This window comes from Amphiura filiformis, chromosome 6, assembly GCF_039555335.1.
Source record: "Amphiura filiformis chromosome 6, Afil_fr2py, whole genome shotgun sequence".
NCBI classification, from domain to species: Eukaryota; Metazoa; Echinodermata; class Ophiuroidea; order Amphilepidida; family Amphiuridae; genus Amphiura; species Amphiura filiformis.
Window position 1 is genome coordinate 71119666 of NC_092633.1, and position 22636 is coordinate 71142301.

The following is a 22636-nucleotide window of genomic DNA, read 5'->3' on the forward strand; positions in this document are numbered from 1 at the left end:
TTCATTGACCTTGGCATGATTTTGAGGTCAAAGGTTAATCAATTGGTCTGGTTTGCCGATATATGCCGATACGGATCTTGATTTCCGCACACATAGTAAGTCTTTTGAATGGTAAATTTGCTTTATATTAAACTCTGTCACTGATTCTAAACAATACCATTTCCCCCCCCCTTTCCCCGAAGTGCCTTTGCACGAACAGGTTTGATCTGACGTGTCTGACCAAAGATCCTAAAAATAAAAAATTTGGTTGACTAAAAAATCATGAAATGATTTATCATGTATGAATACCAGACACAGACTTTAAGTTTAAGGTACATATTTCGAGGTGCAAAAAGGTAATTTTTTTAAACTTCCGTGGTCCGAGCTGCTAGCTGTGCGCCAAGCGTCTACGAGCGTACACACAGAAAAAATTATCAATCACGCTGATTGGCTGATCAACGAACTTGACAACAAGTCGGTTGACCCATTGTCTGTTCGGCGCGTAGTAGGCGACCTTGTCACTTTTACGCGATCGCAATTCACCAGCGCGTACCCCGACCACAGAAGTTTAAAGAAACCAACTGTAAACAAACACCAAATTGGTGTCATAACAAACACCAAATTGGTGTCGTATGACCTTTCACATGCATGCATTCTTTTGTCGAAAGTGACATGGTCTTTCAATTCGTGCCGAGTGTCCTTGGCAGACTTGACTCCGGGACTTGACTATGCTTCAGTGGTCATGAAAGGATTCAATAGATAACCTCTGCCCCAATAATCCCAAGCTATTGTCTAAAACTGCACCTCGGAAGATGTATGGTAACAACTCAGTCCTCAAATGATAGTCATATAAGGCCCTTCACAATTAATTCTTAGTTTCCTGTTTCAAGTTTGAAAATAAAGGACGAGGCGACTTTTAATTATTAATTATTAATTATCTATTAATTATTAATTATCTATTACTTTCTTTATTTTGAAAATGTGGTCGTGACTATTATCAACAGTCCATTTGGTCATTTTGACTAAGACTACGGATTTAATTATCAGTTACCTTTATAATTGATTTTTTACATTAACATTAGTAGGGGACCCTACAATGTTCTTGTTTTATATTCATAATCAAAGTTGAGATGATCAAAAACAGATATTAGCAAATAAAAGAAATTAAAAAGTCAATTAAAAGATGAAAATACCTAAATAAAAATAAAATAATTAAATATTTTTCCATTCTTGATTTTGGACGCGCGAGGGAAACAGGAAACTAAGGATCAATTGTAATTGGCCTAACGACCAAAAGATAAATGACTGACTATCATTGAGGACTGAGTTCCGCAGTCTATATGAATACTATGATTATGATATAAATAATTGAAATTCAGAATTGCATGTGAGTGATGCAAAAACATATCATGATTGAAATGAAAGACATGCTCAACTGCATGATGAGCACATAGCATGCACATGGCCATGGACGAAAAAGTCTATAGACTGCATCAAAAAAAAGCAGTCAAAGTCAGCACCCGAATAAGGGCCGATTGTTCCATACATGATTCATGAAATGTGACAGGCAAAACTGCTACGCACTTACACATGTACATGACTTGCCGCGGCGCCGGCGCATAATTTTACGGTTACACATAATCGCCATGCCAGGCACGCATCGCTCTATCGCTTTTACTCGAATGTAGGCATGTTCTTAAAATTTTGAAATTTAATAATTATAATTTGATCTAAAATTGTTTTCATTGAAAAGAGAATCATTTAACTTTAGAAAATGAAGGTGTGTAGGCCAATAATACAGTAATTGGCAATGTTATGATTAATAAAAGTGTGTTGCCTGATTCCTAAGGCTGTGACATATCGGGTAATGATGTATTCGGGTACCCAAGGTAAATATCGGGCGGGTAACCGGGTACCTGTATCAAACGTAATTTTTTTTTTTTTTAAGTTACCGGTATTTATTTTTTCGGCTTTGTTGTACTTGTCCCTGGGCCTGCTATTATAAAATGCTAGGATCATTCATGGTTGACTTATTAATTAAAAAAAAAATTGTAGGCCTGTGTTTGGAATAAATTTGTACTCATGTCATACTCTAAAATGATTTCAAAATGGATACAAATTCAGTGAATTTTGAAATCATTGGATTTTAAGCAGAACTTTCCCCCGGGACTTTGGTCTCTAAAACATGCTGTCAATCATACTTGTTTTATCCAATTTAACCACAAGCACTATTAAAGCATGGTAGTATAAGACACGCTTAATGTACGTCCATGCACCACTGATAGTTTAACTTTCGTGCCACCACAAACGTGCCGCACTATTCCATAGATTATTGTGTACCCGTACGATAAATGGTAAATAGCACGTGCCTGGAGGGTTTAAACAATAGCGAGATCTGGGCACCCAATCACAAGCCAGATCCATTTAAAGATGCATTACATCATGGCCAATTTTAGTTACATGTAGGCCAGAAATTGGCCTAACTCTCCAGAGAGTCCCGCGTTAAGAATCTTAAACGCAACCCAAAGTAGTCACAACATTTCAAAAATACTTTTTTGTCAATTTTGGCCATGTAACACAAAATACACCACCTTATGACATGCGACCTCTAACTGTTAATACATGTAGGGCCTACATGGTGTAGTAGTCTGTAGTCTTGCGTGTACAATCGCCATCAATCGGGAACACACATTATGCACTCCACATTCCAACCGTGAACCACTCGGCACACCATGGACTGTCCTCAGTCTGTGGAGGTCTGCAAACCTCCGCAAATGCATTATATATAACATACAGCGAAATATATCCTCTATCATTATGTTTAAAACTATAACATCTGCAGTTACCAGGTTAAATTTCATAAGCACAAAAATGGCAAAAAATGTCCTCAGTATGTCGATTGAGTATGGATTCGGACATCCATGTTTGCATAGTCCAAAATAGCATCCGCGTTTGACGCCGATTGCACTTAGGGGTGAGTGTCTGTGTGTGGGTATACTGAAGTTTGGCTTTGGTAGGGGTGTGCCGCTGAAAATTTGAAAGTGGACCCATCAATATACCAGTACCAAAAAGGCAGAATTTAATCCAAATTGTCTTAATTTTTACAAAATTTCCCACAAATTTTGGGGAAATTTCAAAAAGTTTGAAAAACAGACCCATCCATATATACCAAAATTGGCTTAGAAAAAGGGGTTATTGATATGTCAAAAAGATGTGTATGTCATGGTGTGCTTTGGTACATATAGTATGTAAGTGTTGGATCGAGGTGATGAGAAGGACTCAAGGTCCCTAACCCTATATCCATGATGTCCTTCTCATCACCCCGATCCAGTGTTAACCATGTGCACCAGCCGCAGGGTCTGCCTTTGAGGAGAGCGAGAGCAATCACTCTCTACTGCTCTTAAATCTGATGTAGGAGAGTGATTTTTAGCTCTCTGTATTTGACCATTCTCTCCTTAGATTATATTGTAAATGCTCTAAAAAGCTCTCCTTGAAGGCTCCAGAAGAACTGAGCTGCAAATTCCAAAAGACAGTCCCTGCAGCTGTCATGTGTGTGTGGAAAATTTCCATGAAGAAGTTTAACTGGAGGCATAGGCTCGCAAGGGTGGACTAATTCTTGTTAAGAGCTGGATCCTATAGGAGAAATGACCTGAACTTGAAGGGCTCGGGTTGCAAAACGGTTGACTGCCAAAGACATAAGCCTGTTCCATGTCTTAATCATGGTGCTGTTCGCTGTTCATATCTCTCTTATGGTCAGTGCCAGTGTAGTCTATTGTTTTCAACAAGGTTCTTCAGCGGTCTGTCACTGTCTGTGTGAAACTGTGATGTACGCCCGCATGTGCGTAACACGGAAGTGAATCCAACCATGCCAATTCACTTGTGATTGGTTTAATAGTATTTTCTTACAAATTGTTTTCAAGGTCGTCATGCTTCGCGTTGTATTTTGAAATATGTGTCATACGGATGATACGATCGCAGTCGGATCGCATACAGCTGTTGGCTTCTGTGTTCATTCAAATGTTCATTCAATTTAATCAGAAAAAGCACTTCTTCAAATCAACGGGAGTCCAAAAGTCTGGTGTATTCTGTATAGGCACATGTGCTGAAACCAAAGATGCTGGTACATTATTATTATACAGGTACAAGTAAAAAATTTCAGAATATTGGACTATTTTTTTTAATTTCCAAAATTCTTTGAAAGGTTTCTCCTTTATTTTGTTAGCAATGAAAATAGCAATTTGATGAAATGAGGCAGAATTAAGTAATTTATACATAATATATTCATGCATATATACTAAAAATAGGTCAAATTTTTATATTATTATTTCAAATTATACCGGAAATGCTGTATGCACAACCTTGATAGCCTACTACATGTATAGGCCTATACAATACACATGTCTACATTATATAATTTTCCATGATAAAATTTAAACCTATGCATTTTCAACTTAAAAAATAACTCAAAATAACGTATGGATAGATGAAGAAATATATCAGGGGGCCTGGAAATAAAACATGATCTTTCAAAATTGATAGTCTATAGTAAAGTTTGATTTGTGCTGTGAGTTCGGCTCAAAACATGCATTGCAACTGAATTTGTGACGACATGGTCATGCATTGAAGTGCTTGATATTATAACATATAAGTGGAGTCGATCCAACATCAGCATTGGTGTTAGTGAGAATGCAAAATCAATGTGGACTGGGTCCACTTGTATGTGGACTCGGAGACCCCATGTCTGTAGTGAGAACACACCCTTAATCTGTTTAAAATTGGTGGGGGTTATAGGCTCTTATTACTTTAGACAGTAATCACCAACAACTAATTATACTATATTGACATTATATTTCATTGAAATTTACACCTCAATAACATACCTAAAGGCTTAACATCACCAGGAGTAGCAGTGCAATTGAAAGCACATTCAGTTCGCACACACCTACTACAGCACTCCTTAATTTGTTGAGGAGTGCGATTTTGTAGCACTTCTACGACAAGACCTGGGTTTATCAGCCTGGCAACTCATCACTTCACACTGTTTTCTTATGGGCAACAGTAACCACCGTAGAGAGCATGATTAGCATTCCAAATATGAAATAAGCCCTATTGAAGTGCAATGAGTTTATGTGTTGACTGTCTGAGACTGCACTTCAAATTGCTCTGCATCAGATTAAATTGCACCACAACTTTCAAAATGGGGTACAAAAATGCACTCCAAGCAAGGGTGAAAATAAGAAATGATGAACCAGGGGCTCCTTTTTACACAAAATGGCCCCTGGTACACTTCATTTAACATGGAACCAGGGGCCACTTCTAATCAACAAGGGGCCAATATTTGTTCTGGATAAGTTCATCATGCATTAATGGCTATAGAATTTAATTTTTGGGTGTAGTGACCAGGGGCCAGTTTCTGAAGAAAAGTGTCCCCTGGTCAGCTTAAATTTAGATGGAACCAGGGGCCATTTCAGGGTTTCTGGGAGCTAAACGGCTCCTGTCTCCCACTTATTTATTTTCACCCTTGACTCCAAGGTAAAAAAAAAAGTAATTCGATGCCTGAGCGGGATGACTAAGTTGGTCAAAGATGTCTGTTGAGTACGTAGTAGACCCTCCCCGGTCCTTGTTTAGGTTGTCATGTCCTTTTTTGTGGATCCGTATGGCTTCTCTCCTGGCAGTCTTATCAACTTCACAATCAATGATTTTAGAGTCCTCCCAATTGATGGAATGATTTGTAGAGGCCACATGATCAGTGATGGCAGATTTGTAAATGTCTGTACATATGATTTTTTCATCATAAAAGAGCAAAAAAAACCCTTTTAGGGGCTGTAGCCTATTCTCCAATCCCTCACATTCACTAGAAAGATTATGCCCCGAGCCTGTGCTCTAATTCATGAATTGGATAGTAAAATTAGCTGACACTCAACTTGGGCTAGCGACACCAACCCTGATGAGGTCATTCTTAAATTTCTATTGACTGCATCCTCTACCCCTACAATTCAAATTAAAAAAATTTAGTAATTTGCAACAAAAATGGTTGAAAATGCTAAATTAAACACAAAAAATCATAAAAAGCCTGATTTTTGCCCAAATTTCAACCATTTTTGGTGCAAAATTCTCAAAGTTGGTCCAAATTCAAAAAAAAAAATTTAAAACCGGTCCTGGGTATTTTTATCTACAAATTTGTTAAAATAATAAATAATACTTAATAATTTTTTTTACTCAAGAATTTTTTTGTTACATGGTCTGTAAAAATTTGGTCAAAAAAAAACGTTTTAGGATGATTTTCTCCAAAACTTTGCATTTTGCCCAAATTTGACCTTGCAGATGAATTCATCAAGTCTTTGCCATTCTAGATATGTATACTTTTACATACTTTAGACCAACAATTTAGCAGTTATGAGGCCCAAAATAACTCCAGGGTTAAGACCACCCTTATTAAGGCCGTGTGTCTTGAACTCGCCACCCAAAAAAGGGCCTTTCTTCCATGAAAACCATGATTAAGTGTACGCGGAAGACTATTTAGAGAGTGGATTTTGGCTCATCTTTCACACACAAGGAAGAATAGTCTGCTGGCAATAAAATGCTAGGTCTAAGTAACTAACTCATTTTTGATATAAAATTAGATCGATTGAGCCCATATTTATTGGTCGAGCTATGAGTTTTAAAATATTGGATGAGGCGTAGTCAAGTCCAATATTTTAAAACTCATAGCAAGACTCAATAAATATTGGGCGTAAAAGCATCAATTTTATCATTATTATGTGTTGGATCCAATATTTTCACACACTTGGATTCGTCAAAACATAATAATGTAAAAAATTGGAGTTGGGGCCCTGTGTTCATATTTTAATATATGACATTGTAGTAAGTAATGTGGATGTCTTCAAAATCTAAAAGTTACAGTAAAATTTTAATTGCTTATCCTATCATAGTCAAAGTACAGATTTTCTGAAGGGAAATTTTTCTGTATGGGTTAGGGGCAAAATGTTTCGGTTCAAAATATGTTGAATTGTATAAAATTCTAACATACTTTGGGACACCCTGTATTCCAAGATTACCAAACAGCTGTGATTTTGCTTTCTTCCAAAGTCAGTAGGCTCCCCTGTCCTCTAACCAAATGAATGTTGTTTACTTCCAGTTTATTTAATACTGCAAGTTGGTAATTTAAGCAATGCATTAAGTAAGATTTTGTATCCAAATCTTTTTTATTCCACCCTGTATAACTTGAAGGTCACCCTGTATAATGAGTTGAAAAGTGTATTTGAATTTCTTATGCCTTCAGCTTTTCAAAAATGTATACTTTTGCATCACAACCCAGCTGAAGACTGAAGGTTTCAGTCGCAACGTCGGTTCGTCCGTCAAAAATAGGTATGTCTGGTTGACCAGATTTAAATCAAATCTTATACTTTTGCTAGTTTAGGGTTTTACATGTAATTGTGGAGATAATCTAATTAGAAACTCGATTGATGTAAAAATACATAATATTTGTGTGGTGTAGTTCAGGACAAACAGCCTTAAAGGCAAATATATTGGGCTGGCAACATTTCAGTTGGGCTGGTAATTTTATGAGTTACCTACTCAACTGGCTAGTGGCCAAAAACGGTAAGAGTACACCCCTACACATGTAGTGCCCTGGAGGACCCAGGATCTGAAATACATAGTCAAATGAATGTAGGCTGGAAGCTGCAACTGGCTGTTAACCCAGAAATGCTGCTTAGATTGTATGCATGGTTCTTAAGATATAACAGTAGGAATCACACTCCCTGAGCCCCCTCCCTGCAGCTGCATGTCTAAACTGCTGTATAGAATGGAATCTGGACAGTCATCATACGCCTGATTTTATGTGATTTATATCCAGTACTAGGGACAAGTGGTGCTTGCTTACATGTTATTTTTACCTCGTAAAGGGATAGGCTTCCATTACGCCTTCCAAACTTAATTTGTTTTATATTTTGTGGCCTACTTTTGGGATATGTTGTTGTACATGTAATAATTAAACAGTGTATAAGATTTATTTATACCCAGGTTTTTTATGTTAGCCTTTTGGTATATCAATGGCCCCTTTTCTAAGTCAATTTTTTTATGTGGATATGGATGGGTCCTTTTTCCAAAATGTTTTCAATTTCTTTTTAAGCATAGCCCAATTTTGCCTAGACTCTGTAGCTGGAAATTTTCAGTTTTTCACACAATTATGGAAATTTCCCCAAAATTTGGGGGGTGGGGTGAAACTGGTAAAAACTAGGACAATTTGTGTTAAATTTAGCTGAAATTCATGACTTTTGGTATATCAATGGGTCCCAATGTTTTGCAAAAATTGGTATAGTGGTACAGCCCTACCCAAACCAAACTTAAGTAACCCCCTGGATTTTAAAGCTAAGGTAAAATGAAAGAAAAACATTTGCTAGTCTCTTGACTGTTTAACTATGAGTAAAGCAATAAGTTTTCTGTTTTCTACTTTAGAAATGTTGTTTTGCCAATATCACTTTGTGTAATTTTCCGTTCTCTTGTAGCTTTCTGTGTTGTCACTGTTTTGTCCGTTTTTCCATGTCTTGTCTGTTTTACAAGTTTAATTTTAAGCTATATTCAAACTATACTCAGTTTTTACACATTTATTTTATTGAAAACAACAACAGGCACATATTTTTTTATGTTTTCTTTGTATTTTAGTCACTTTTTTCAGTTATTTCAATTTATTCTATGAAATCCGTTTTCCGTTTCCTATCTCCGATTCAGTGAGATTTGGTCATTTTCCATATCACGGAAAACTTATGGTTTTAACTATGGTTGATTTATTATTGCTATAACAATAATTATGTGAATTTAAAATTTCTGAGTATTCCTACAAACAACACATTTGGCTGATTCCAATCAAGTGCAAGTTGAAACATGAGTAAACACATTTAAAACACCAAAAAATCAGGTTCATTTTAAAAATAATATGACTTGAATATTTGTTCCATTCAGTGAGATGTACTTTCAATTTTATCAAAGTTCCCCAGGTGTCATTCCCACCCTTCCCCCACTACATTTTGCAAATGTCACACAAAAAATCAGGTGGAGGTTAGAAGTTTCTCTGATAAGCCTTTCTTAGGAGCTGTGCAATAACTATGTGTACCTGGGGTGAACTCCAAAGTAGCACTGGCTTCTGTGCTGTACTCTGATACATGTATGATGATTTTCCAACTGTAGGATAGTAGCTGCCTCGCTACGCTCGGTGCTCCCTTCGGTCGCTATTCGAGAGGCGTCGCGGTTTGTGGAACGGGGCTAGTTCTACTCCAAAGTAGTCCAAACATTGTCTGCTCTCCCCCACTCCACTTTGTTGTGCCCTCCACTCTAACACATATAAATATGGGAACCCCAATTTCAAACCTGAAAGTGTCTGATTTATAAATTTATATAATGTACAGCAAGTAGGATAATTCTCCACATTCAACAATTTCTTGCACTGCATTATACCCCTTATTATGATATTGAAAAGATGCTAAAAAAAGTTTTAAAAATTCTCCCCAATTGACCTCCACAGTGGCGTAGCCAGGTTTTCGGAACTAGGGGGGGGGGGCACAACTTCTAAATGTACTGCCGGAAATAATTTTGTTGTGAATTGTTGACCCACTTTCTTTTTGTCCAGTGCAGCGCTCAAGAATCTAAAAGGTGTGGGGGGAAGAGAGCAAAATTGTCCAAAATATTTTCTACACACTTTTACTTTAGGTTCATATACATGTATTAATGGCATTCAATTTTGCAACATCTGCAGGCAAAAAGGGAAGGGTCACATCCATTATTGGAAGTATTCGGGCTACATGTATTCATTATTTCTTCACTCTGCCTAAGCAGTGCACACTAAATTGTCTACTGTTGACCCCATTTTTTTAAACCAACGCCCTTCATGTACCGACTGCCTTACATGAACTTACAGCCATGATGAGCGGGGAACTGCCCCCCCCCCCCACTGGCTATGCCACTTGACCTCCACCCTTTTCAGTATATCACTTACCAAACAATATTTACCCCCTAACCCTTATACATAATATACATACATCCCTTGGGCTACACATAATGATTGCACCTCCCCTTCACTAAACCTTACCAATCAGAGAACACATTTAATATCCCACTGCAGTGCATGTCATAGACTAGGAAGTGAAGGTACAGTACACAAGTGCTAATACTAAACAGTTACCGGTATGCATTGCTATAACAAGTGTAGGAAATTAATACAAGATGTGCATGCATACAGCTGCAACATATCAGACTGCTTCAGTCTCAGATGTTTGACTAATACTTGTTTTATGTTCAACTTTTTGCAGACGGTTTACCAGACAAACAGACGGTGCAACAAGTGGCCTTTATTGTAAAGGGAACCATGTTTCTGCAAGTCTTTCAAGGAGCTTCTGACTATCTGGATATGAAATTCCTTTGGTGATTTTTTGTGAGTTACTCAAACGGCTGCCATATGTCTCGTATGGAACTGACATAATGTTTAATGTTCCTGCCTAAATTGGTGACATTCAACCATTTATCATATTCAGATGGTTGATGAATTTTGATGTGAACATCATTTGATACTGATATATGTGTACAGGTTGAAAAACAGTCATGAAATTCAACGAACGAAACGTGGCATATTTTGCCAATTGCAACTCCCCCGTGGACAGAGAAGGGTGGCTCTTGAAGCGTGGAGAACTTCACCGAGGATTTCAGAAGCGTTGGTTTATTCTAAAAGGAAATTTACTGTTTTACTTTGAAAAGAAGGGCGACAAGGATCCAGTTGGTGTTATCATACTAGAAGGATGCCGTGTAGAACTGGCTGATAGTGAGGACAGTATGTTCACTTTTCAACTTTCTTTTCCTGGGGAAGGTGCAAGGACATATGTGTTAGCTGGATTCAATCAAGAAGAAATGGAGGCTTGGATGAGAGCACTTTCATGTTCCAGTTATGATTACATGAAAGCAATGGTGGATGAGTTGCAAAGGCAGTTAGATGAATTGACTCATCATACTCATGGAGAAGGTGTTGTACAACAAGGACGCTTCTCCTATGCACCCGGGGGAAGTGATGAGTTTGTACTTCTAGGAGCAGATGGTAGTGACAATGGAAAGGCAGCGGGTGTGTATGAAAGAGGGAAGACAGAATCGCTGGCCCATAAAGGAGCACCGCGTCCGAATGCTTTTCAAAGGAACTCGTTACCTGTGAGTCAGTTTAGCAATCCATCCTATGCAATTTGGGACCCGCTTGTTCCTAAGGAAGAAGATGAAGACAATGAAGAAGCACGAAAAAGTTCCTCTTCTTCTTCACAAAATTTCTTAGTGGATGTAACGCCACCTGGAAATGGTGATAGCAGTGATGATGAGGGCAATACAATAACAGAGCGAGAGAAATTTATGGGCAAGTCTGCTTTGCTAGCACAGCAGTTAGAAGCATCTGCTGTTCAATCAAGGCAACCGTCCACTGCCCCTGGGGCTTCTCGGCGAGGTACGCAAGCAAAATCAGTGTTTTATGAAAACGTCACGGCTGCTGAGGCACCAAAGCCAATCACTAGAGGCGTCTCTGCAAGAGCAAGACTAGTCAACAGAATTGCTGGTGGACAGTCGAACCAAAGTAGTGGTGTAGAAAGCAAAAAAGCAGGACATTCTATATTTCATGACAGTGATATTCGAGGGTTCAGAGAAATGCATGAACAATTTGGTTTACTTATAGTCAAAAAGATTAACCAAGCTAGACAAAGGAAAATGTCCTCGACATAAACAGAAATGGAGCATAATATGTCTACTGTATGTTCTTTTGGTATCTGAAAGTACTTACACAGTAACTTAAATTTGTTTAATAATTGGTGATTGCATTTTCTTTATATTGTTAATGGCTGAAGTGACTTGCATTGCTTATTATTTTCTGCAGACTTTGTTTAGATTCTTTCTAAGGCAGTCACAGATTCAAACAGAATTTGTAAGCCCTAATTTAAAAAGTCACTCATTTCATATTCTTAACTTTTTCCAAGTAAAACAAAAACTGATTTAAAGGTTATATCCATATCTTTTTTCTACTTTTTGTATTCTTCCATGTTGCAAATGTGCATGAAAATATGTGATAATATATAGGGCCTACATATATTGTTGTCTCAGAATACATACATGTGTACAGATAATGATTGTTAAAAATCGATGTTTAGCAAATTGAGGGTAATGTCGTAAAAAGTCAATATTCAGAATTTTGCATCATGATAAAGAAATTTTAATTCAGCTTTTTTACAAAGAAAGCCAAGTTACAGAAGAAAAAAATTGCTGTCATAATTACCGCTATATTTATGGTGTACGATAAGAAATTTGCAACTTGCAAATGAACATGTATAGGAAATACCGTATTTCCTCGAATAGTTACCCCCGGGGGCATTGCATTTTCCAAAAGGGGGGCGTTTATTAGAACAATAATTCCTGTTAAGATCACAGGTAAGATTAAAACTCAACGCTAAAATGATGAACTATGAACTTAGGAACGATGACTTCCGGGGTTACGACCAGATTTTTGCCAATTAACGATACCATTAGTGACCATGTGTTCACCTTGGTAAGCGACTAAGCGTACTACAAAAGATAGCATGGAAATGCCAGCATTTTTGACACATTTTGGTTTAAAAAAAGTAGTGGGGGCGTGTAATTGAAAGGGGCGACTATTCAAGGAAATATGGTAGTTCCTTTGCAAGCAACAAACAGCATTTACATCTTTGCACAGCCGCTATCGGCGCTGTGCATTCTTTTTTCCGCGTTCTTCTTTCTTCTTCTTTCTTTCTGTCAACATCATTAAATCAGCCATCGTAGCCACATGCTTTCAGCCATGTTGATCATAGTTGATCACTAGGACTATTGGGTGGTGCCACAGATGTCACATGATGAACTTCCGATCAAATGTCATCCACTTCCGGTCAGTGGCCAAAAACGTAATTTTCACTAAAAATGCTACTCCTCCCACATATAACATAGCATCGTGACGTCACTTGCACACATACATCACCTATAGCCAGTGTCTAAAAGTCCTTCACAGAATTGGGATCAAAGGTCATTAAGGGGTCACTTCCGTAAAAGTCTGAAAATGTGTAAAAATATTCAAAAAATCACTGTCTTTACATATTACATAGCAGAGAGTCGCCATTAGCACACATGCATCGCTACTAGCTAGGGTCTTTAGGATGCCTACAGTTTTGGGGTCAAAGGTCATTAAAGGGTTACTTCCGGTCAAAAATCAAAATTATCAAAAAAGTTTTAAAAATTTTATCTCAAAATGTAAACAGACCAGAGTAATATAATCATCATACATGAATTAGTGTTACCTGATGTATGCATGGTATTTTTATTTTGGGGTCAAAGGTCATTAAGGGGTCACTTCCTGTTTTTAGCTAAATAACTTTAACAATTTTTATCTCGACAACTAAACAAAGTAGAATTTTTTAATTAAAATTGGAACAATGCATTTTGTCGGTGTACATGTGGGGCTTTTTCATTGAGGTCAAAGGTCATTAAGGGGTCAAAAGGTCAATCATAAAATTTTTTTTTAAATCAAAATTCCGATTAAGCTGAAATTCACCAGGAATATTCCTTATGACATCCTAGAAGCACTATGTAATATTTTTGCGGGGTCAAAGGTAATTAAGGGATCACTTCCGGTTCTCACAGATTCGGGTCATAACTCATTTGTCACTGCTGGCTGTGCATGCTTTCATGATCGCAGGTAAGCATAATCAGATCTCGTTTTATTTGTATTGCACAAATTGCTTTTCGTTGTAAATGTGTAGCAATTCCCAAATTGTGCCTAACATTTTGTGATGAGCTACAATGTATTTCAAGCAAAGTGAATACAATTGTTGTTTTTACATAGCCAAAATTGTAGTTTTGTTTGTACATGTTTAAGCCATCTTAATTTATAAGTTCATTTTGAAGCCCTTCCCAAGTTAAAAACCTAAATGCGGAATGCTGTTTTTTTACGAGTTTTTGTTTTACTTACATAATCTGTGGGACAAGCTTTTTGACAAGAATAGACCACCTTTTCATTTCTCAAGGAGGTTTCACTGTGTCAAGATGAATTTTTATGATTTAGGAGGCTATTTTAATGTCTGGCAATGCCATAAATGAGATTTTTGTGTGGTGGATTTGGAATAAAAATAAAACAGCGGAAAAAAAATGAATAATTCACAAAAAGCAAGCGATTTTACGAACTATTAAATTAAGATGGCCATATAGCAATTCCAAATTTTACACAACATTTTGCTATGCTACATCAGGTAAATCAAATGCTGCAAACAAACACATTATTTATTATGTGTTTGTGGTATTATTTGCCCTCCCCACTCTAATGTAGACTATTGAGATGAATGTAGCACTCGGGATGCACAAAATAATAAGAAATGCATTTATACCAATTTTAGTTAAAACTAAAGTTTTGATATCTTTCAATGGTGTTTGGTAATGATATATTTTCTGTATATGTATATATTTTATATATTTTTGATTTCCACAAATGCTCTGAAAATTAATGAACATTCAACTTTTATGTTTCTTACTTTTCCAATATCATTTCAGAGGAAATATGGAGCACAATCTGTAGTCTCATGTACGGTACTTAAAAATATGTACAGCCAATGTATGCGTCTTGATGTTACACATAGAACTATGCAAGGAGTATGAGAATGCTTAAATATTAGGTGAAGTGATCCATGAATATAGGTAACGCCCAAATCTGTTGAAATGTATTCTAGCCATCTATAGCAGCAAACAGCACAGATAAGTCCCCTAGGGATGGGAGGGTCCCATCACTTGAGTTAGTCTCCAAGATCAATCTTATGTGTACGTGATGACCCAGATTGAAGGGCAGAAAAGTTGGTGTGACTTTGCTTATTACAATGTGGGCCATGCTATATGGAAAGAAATTGTTTTGTTAAAAATATACATGTACATTATACTTGGGTGAACTACATTTCCTATAATCCTATGAGTATAACATTACATGTATTTAGCACAAATTTGCACGGAATACTTTATATCTTAAATTACTTACAGTCCAAAATGATTCGTACCTATCAATTTCAGTGATTATGGACAAGATTAATGTTATAAATTAATGTCATAAAACTGCAGTTCTAGTCAGAGTTTATGTGTACCGTCTCCAATGATGCATTTGTAAGGCTCCCCTTTTTCAAATAAACATCAAATGGGTACCAATCACAAATACAATATGAACATGATGCTAGTTACAAACTGACTGCTATGTCATACCCTAGCTAACATTTTTTGCTTCACTGACAGGTTTGTAGTACTTTTGACAACTTTTCATTTGAGGTGTAAGTAGTGATAATACGAAGTGGAAGTTGTCAGGATGCCCTGACCTACTCATGAACTGCAAACTGTACTAGGTCAGTGGCTTTGAACTAATCATAGGGATCCACTATCTTCCTGTATATACCTACAGTCTTAATGGACAGGTGCATCACAAGTGTAAGTGTAAGAACCTATTTTGTGTTGATGACTTGATCAATTTAGATATTCTCCCCACAAATGTGTGAAAAAATAGATCAAACTGTTATTTTCCTCCTTCGGCACATTTCGCCACATGCCAGCCTCCTCTGACTATGATAGTGTATAGTGTATACTATACAGCCCTTGTTAAATGGGCATCCCCCCTGTCAAAATAAAAGAGAAGAGAAATTGTGGAAAAAGTGAAGAGAAATGCCAGTTTGCATGTGATTTTTATGAGATTATATTTGACCATTTCTGGAGTTCTGTATACGTGCCCGAACTTTGTTACATGAAACATAACTCTTGATTTAAAATTGCATGTATTTTTAAAAGTACATGTATATACTTGATTTTGGAGATGGATCTTTTTTCTTCAAAAAATGTCAACATTTTTAGGCCATCAATAGTTACACTTGTAATGTTGTGCTCCCCTCGTCTAGAAAATTCTGGCTATGTCACTTCTAGATGTACAAACATGTGCATCATTTTGTCCTAGCTCATAATATCCAGGCAGACAGGCAAGTACAGTGTTCAAAAAGGAAAATTATAGTTAATTCAATTAATTTGGAGTCCACAAGTCTTAAAATTAATATTTTGATCTTCAAAATTTCTGTAAATGAATACAAGTTATGCAACATTTCCTTCCCTTGCATGGTTATCAAGGAGGCTAAGATACATGAAGGGGTTAGCAATGAGAACAGGTTATTGGTGAGTTAAAAAATAGGCGAGTTAGGAAAAGGCGAGTTAAAATGGCGAGTTACCCCCTGCAGTGTTTTCCGGAAAGTCCACGCAGCGAGTTAAAATGGCGAGTTACCCCCTGCAGTGTTTTCCGGAAAGTCCACACGGCGAAGTTGTGAATTTCCGGAAAGTCCACGCGGCGAGTTGTGAATTTCCGAAAGTCCACGCGGCGAGTTGTGAATTTCCGGAAAGTACACGTGGCGAGTTGTGAATTTCCGGAAAGTCCATGTGGCGAATTGCGAATTTCCGGAAAGTCCATGTGGCGAGTTGTGAATTTCCAGAAAGTCCAAGATTTGAACAAAAAATGCAGTTTTGGTCAAAATTCAAAAAATGATTATTTTAAAAATGATACCATTAATGTATTCTTTGACTCATGTCCGTTCCATATTATATTTTATCATATAAATAGATATCAGCCTTGATTTTAATTACAAATACCATTAATACTGTACAAATTTGCCTAGGCATTATGTGTTTTGACTTTGGCACATACAATTTGATTTTTTTTCTGTGTGTGCAGTATGTCCTTAACTAGTTTTTGATGGTAAAAACAAAAGGATTTCAGTATCAGTAGAATGCACAGTGACCGCCACTGATGTTGATGAAAATGTATTTGTATGATTTTTTATTTCAAGAGTAGTGAGATATGATTAGGTTAAATTATATTAGTGGTTGCTTGTTTATCACATTTTGTTTATATTTTTCATGGTACATAAAATAGTTGAGTAATCAATCAATTGACTGATTATGTGTTGTGCCCCTTTGTGTTTTTATTTTTATTTTTTAAAGTGTTTAAAAAAGTTTTATGACTTTTATTTGTATAACTTTTTCGGATTTTATTTATACTAGAAGAAGAGGGCAGCCAATGCACAGGCGAGAGTAGCACTGCCTCTATATCATTGCAAGCCCGAGAGAAATATATGATAAATGGAAAATGATTTTGCTGATTTTGGACTAGCAGCTTTAAAAAAACAGTACTTAATACACTGTGACATTTTTAATTCACTGTTGGGACTTCATCATAGTGTTACTGTAACTCGCCACTGGGACTTCATAGTGTTGCTGTAACTCGCCACCGGGACTTCATAGTGTTACTGTAACTCGCCACTGGGACTTCATAGTGTTACTGTAACTCGCTACTGGGACTTCATAGTGTTGCTGTAACTCGCCACCGGGACTTCATAGTGTTACTGTAACTCGCCACTGGGACTTCATAGTGTTACCCATGGGAATATCTAAAAATAGCCTGACTCTGTGGGGGGTAACTCGCCTTTTTAACTCGCCTTTACCTAACTCGCCCATATTGTAACTCGCCTAAAACATGCTCTCGTTAGCAATGAGACTTGTGTGCAACTGGGAGCAGTGTGTATAGTGCAGTGTCTTAGTAAACTGTATGCATGGAGTTGGGGGAAGTAATGGTGACAGGGAAGTGGTGTAGCTGGTCACTTAAATCTATAAATAATATAAATATAAAGCTATAATGATCTCCAGAATTCAAAAAGCATAATTTTTTGTGTAATATAAGTAGTATACTGAGAAGTTTCATAATTGCCCCGAACAAGATATCATGAAATACCAAACAAGGAAAAAGAAGCGTGCCAAAAATGAAATGCAAAAAGAAATCTGAGATGTCTATTTTCTTAACTTCTGAAACAAATTAGGGTGTTATTAATTCAATCTATTTTAATTTTAATTTTAAAGTGCTTGTTACAAGTATAGTTTATATGTAGTTTACCCTTGTTAAGGGTTAGAAAATATGTGAGTCGGTCACAAACCTGGAACAATTTACAATTTTACTTTGTGATATTCTGTTATAGTTTTAAGGATAAGAAAATGAGCACACTGTATAAGAATGTCACCAAACTTATTTTACACCATGTACAATGTTTGAACTTTAGCATAAATCCCATCCTGAGATATATATTTGAAAAGTAGTGAATTGTTTCTCAGAATAATTCGCTGTCGTAGTGCACGTTAGTATCCATTGGTTACTGCTCCAAGCCTGGGCTCATACACATGTTCTGAATTTTGTTATGCCATAGGCTTAATATGTTGTGATCATTTTGATCAGTGGTTCGTAACAAAGAAAGTGTGATCCAGTTGACCTGGCAATGGTTATATTCTAACGTGCACTACGAATTCAAAGCACTGAATGGGTATTAAATAATGTCAGCATGCAATTATTTAGTATATAATCCTCATCTTATTGTTAAGGGATTGGATAGCGACATTATCACATATTTTTTGTGGGACCTGAGAGCACATCGGACATATCAAATTGCATTTTGAATACAAGGAATGTCCTTCTGATATCAAATAATTTTGATTTTTTTTTTTAAATTAAAAATTTGCTATAATATGCATTTTATGGCAAATGATTAAAAATTGATATTTTTGAAATTTAACAGTCCTCAAAGTAAATTGTATAAATCTAATGATATGTACTTTTAAGTGTATGTAGCTGGGATGAAAAGCCGTCCATGATATGAAAATCTTGACCTTTTGACACCAAAAAAATGGAAGGGGGCCAGGGGCAAAGTCTGAACAATATTTACCTAAATTAAAATAGTGGAATTTTCAGTGACTATCTGTTCAGACAGGGGGTCTCAATGATTCTTCCTTGGCACTGCCAATGTACTGTAATAAATTGCAAAGTAAATGTGATGTAATCAATATACAATGAGTTGCATGGCATGGAGTTGATTAAATACTGCCAAAATATAAGCATGCACTTAGTGGTTTAAGTCCATGCTGTGTCATTATTTGTGTGTAAACAGTGGCGTAGCCAGCACTTTTTCAGAGGGGGGGGGGGCAAGACAAATTTTAAGGGGGCACCTTTTGGCAACAAAATCAGTTTATGGTACAAATGCGCACTTGCCATATTAAAGCTAAACTGGTTAAATATGAGAATAAATTTGTGCGAAGCGTGCAAAAATTGGCCCTTTATAGGTTAAAATGGCAAAATATGATGTTAATTTGGTCAGAAACACAAAAAAATCTTAAATATCGGGCAGCCACCTTCCCACGGGGGCAAGACTTTTCACAGGGGGGGCAGCTGCCCCCCCCCCCCTTGGCTACGCCACTGTGTGTAAAATATAATGATGGAATCTTCTGCGTTCATCTGATGGCAGTTTCCAGTAAAATAGCATTAAACAATGTGTTCTAAACATTGGGTCACATGTTCCCAATGTCTCATGGTCTGGTCCATGGGGGCCAAAGGCGGCAAATTTGAAATTGAGATAAAGGCAAACATATAGTGTAAAAAACAATAAAATACATAAGAAAATACACATCACAAAACTTCAGAACCAGGTATGCTAGACCTTTGGTGTTTTCAGTATATGATAGCCTAATGTTTGTAGGCCTATATAGGTAATGGCCCAAGCCTCGAAATAAGCAGGCACCCAGGAGCCATTTACCCAATGGTCATAACATTTTGGCTCCTGGTCCACACCAAAATCAAGTGAACCAGGCTCTACATTTAAACAAAATTAGAGCCTGGTAGTTAAACCCGTTTTTGTATCTAATGTGTACATTTAAAATCTAAATGACTCCTAGCTCTTTAAAAATGGCTCCTGGTTCACTAGATAATCGCAGGACCAGGAGCCGTTTTTTCCAAATTAGTGGCTCCCAGTCCAGATCTGCTTATTTCGAGGCTTGAATGGCCCCCGTGGAGCAGATCGTGTCACAAATCAAAGTGAACATTTGTAAAACGTTTGGTGCCCCTAAATCAGATTCATCCCCCCCTACGATCTGTGACAGAATGGTCGACTGCAGATCCGTTGGATAACGCTTTTTCAATGGGAAATGAACTTTGCTGCTTGGATGATGTCACGATGAGGTTCGCATTTATTCCGTATTGAAAAGCGTGTTCCGATGGATCTGCACTCGACAAGCCTCGTGATGCCACCACAAGGCGTTGAAAACAGTGACTTTATCATAAAGTAAAAAAATCATGCAAGTTGCACTATGTGGATCAACATTGCAATGTTCTCATTTTACTTCACACATGCCCCCCCCAATAAAATTCTGGTGCCGCCACTACTACTATTATTATAGGCCTCTGCTAAGTGTATAAATGTAATATTGATAAGAAAAGTAATAAATGGAATATTAAGGTAATCAACATCCAACTCATTTGGGTCATTTACATATTCCTCTCATAATTGTTTCAACAAGTTTTAAGTAGGGTTTGTAATGTATTGTACACCAATAAAAATAACCCTTTTTTATTATTTTGTTGAAGGTGACACCATGCAAAATTATTAATATTAATTGATAAATATATTATATTTTCTGTTATTATAATTATAATCAAATATTTGTGATATTGTTGAATAGAAACAAACAAATAAATTTCATACAGAACATAATTCTCAAACTGTGTATCATTATGTAATTGTATAATTAATAAAAATGATAAAATATGACATAATTGTTTAAGTCTAAAGGTAATTTTTCTCTGATTATACCAATGACCCTACCCATTGTGATGTCAGCTTTTACAAAAGAATTGAAATGAGACATGTTTTTAAATATTTAGGTCTACTGATAGACCCCTCTCCCCCCCCTCCCAACTTCAGAACAAAAACCCCAAAATGAAACAAAATCCAGGAGAACATTTGATACTATATTATTAAAGAGATGATTAGATTTTTTGCATATTGTCTTATGTTCTTCTGATTCCCATTGGCAAATTTTGACTTAAATTGCACTTTAGTCTGTATGCCTTCCTTGAGGCAGTGATTTAGATATTGTTTTGTTTTGGGTTTTTTTGGGGTTTTTTTTAATCATAACAGATTCCTGCAAAATGGAGCAGTTCCGAGAAAATCACCAAATTTGATTTTACTTAACCAGTACTGCCTCAAGGAAGGCATACAGATTAGACTATAGGGTCCGTATGCACAAAAGAGTTAGACCAGGTTTAAAGTTAGACCTGGTCTAAATGGAATTTAGTTCCATCCGGAATAATCCTTTACTCTTATTTCCTTCCTAGAGTAGCTAGCAAAATTCTAAAGATTTAAATGCAAAGTTCCAAAATAATACAAAATAACTCGCATAAATGTAAACTCATGGCCGTCATGGGAGTAAATTCCACTTGGACCAGGTCTAACTTTCGACCCGGTCTAACTCTTTTGTGCATACGGACCTAGAGGTTTAAGTTTTGATATTAGACATGTTGGAAGCAAACATTGGGTAGTAACCATGGGAGATCAGTAAAACTACTATCTCTTTTTATTTCATAACATCTAAACAGCATATTTCACTGGGATTGAGAAAAATATGAGCTTTCTTCTGATACCAAAATCTCCCATTTTGTAGAGTAATCAGTAAAGTTGGAGTGGGGCTGGCATCTGGTGGAATAGACTTGTTTTGATTGTGTTTTTTTCCTGTTTTTTCTTCTTTCTTCAAATTTTATAACAATATTCCCTGTAACCATGGTAACCGCTATTTGCCGAGTGAAAAATTGTATCTTCACTGGGTTGGTTGGTTGATGGTAGTTAAAGCACCATCCAGTGGCGTAGCATCATAGGGGCACAGGGGTGCGGTCGGGGGAGATGGGGCACGTGTCACTATAATCGATCTGAAATTTTTAAAGATCCCATATAGGAAAATTGCCAAAAAACATCTTGTGCCCCCCCAATCAGACCCGGTGCCCCCAATTATGGTCGGTGACTTGTATTTTCCATACAGGCCTATCTCTTATTTCGAGGGGGGAGGGGTGGCCTCGCTGTAGGCTATATAGCCATACATACTCCGATTCATAATCAGAGGCTTGCTGGAGCGAGGACCCGGCGGTGGCGCTATCGTGTTATGCACTGGAACAAGGATCTTAACCTTTATTGTCTCTCTCCACCCAGGTATAAATGGGTATAGGGTTAACGGTTTCAGTGCAGGGAAATTGAGAGTCAATGAGCGGGAAGATTGGTGGGACACTCACAACAACATTATTCGATTCACCGAGGAGCATGGCCCAAATCGCTTCGCCTATAAAATACAGACATGAACCTTTTGCCTGATGTACACCTTGCATAGGGCCGTTCAGTGGAGCAAGAGAGTGCAAACATAGAGGGGGGGTCGCCGGTGATAAGGTGCTAAAAATGCGAGTCTATGATGAATGCATGAAGGGGATACGAAATATCAAAGATTTTCTATCTCATGCCAGTGGCGTAGCCAGCACTTTTTCAGAGGGGGGGCAAAAATGGGCACTTTTTAGGTTAAAATGGCAAAATATAATGTAAATTTGGTCAGAAACACAAAAAAGTCTCAAATGTCAGGGCGGTCACCATCCCACAGGGGGGCAAGCCTTTTCACAGGGGGCAGCTGCCCCCCTTGGCTACGCCACTGTCTCATGCATGTATTCTTTATTTTATTTATTTGTTGTTGTTTTTTATTATTATTTAAGAGTCGACCACTT

At 37.1% G+C, this 22636-nt stretch overlaps 1 protein-coding gene across 1 annotated transcript; it reads left to right on the top strand.

Annotated features, from left to right (window-relative positions):
• Positions 1-14: 14 nt before the first annotated feature.
• On the top strand, positions 15-12694 carry LOC140155961 (uncharacterized). Its single transcript, XM_072178997.1, has 2 exons — positions 15-95; positions 10287-12694. The coding sequence occupies exon 2, from the start codon at positions 10576-10578 to the stop codon at positions 11722-11724; it is 1149 nt and encodes a 382-aa protein (XP_072035098.1). The 5' UTR covers positions 15-95; positions 10287-10575; the 3' UTR covers positions 11725-12694.
• Positions 12695-22636: the final 9942 nt, after the last annotated feature.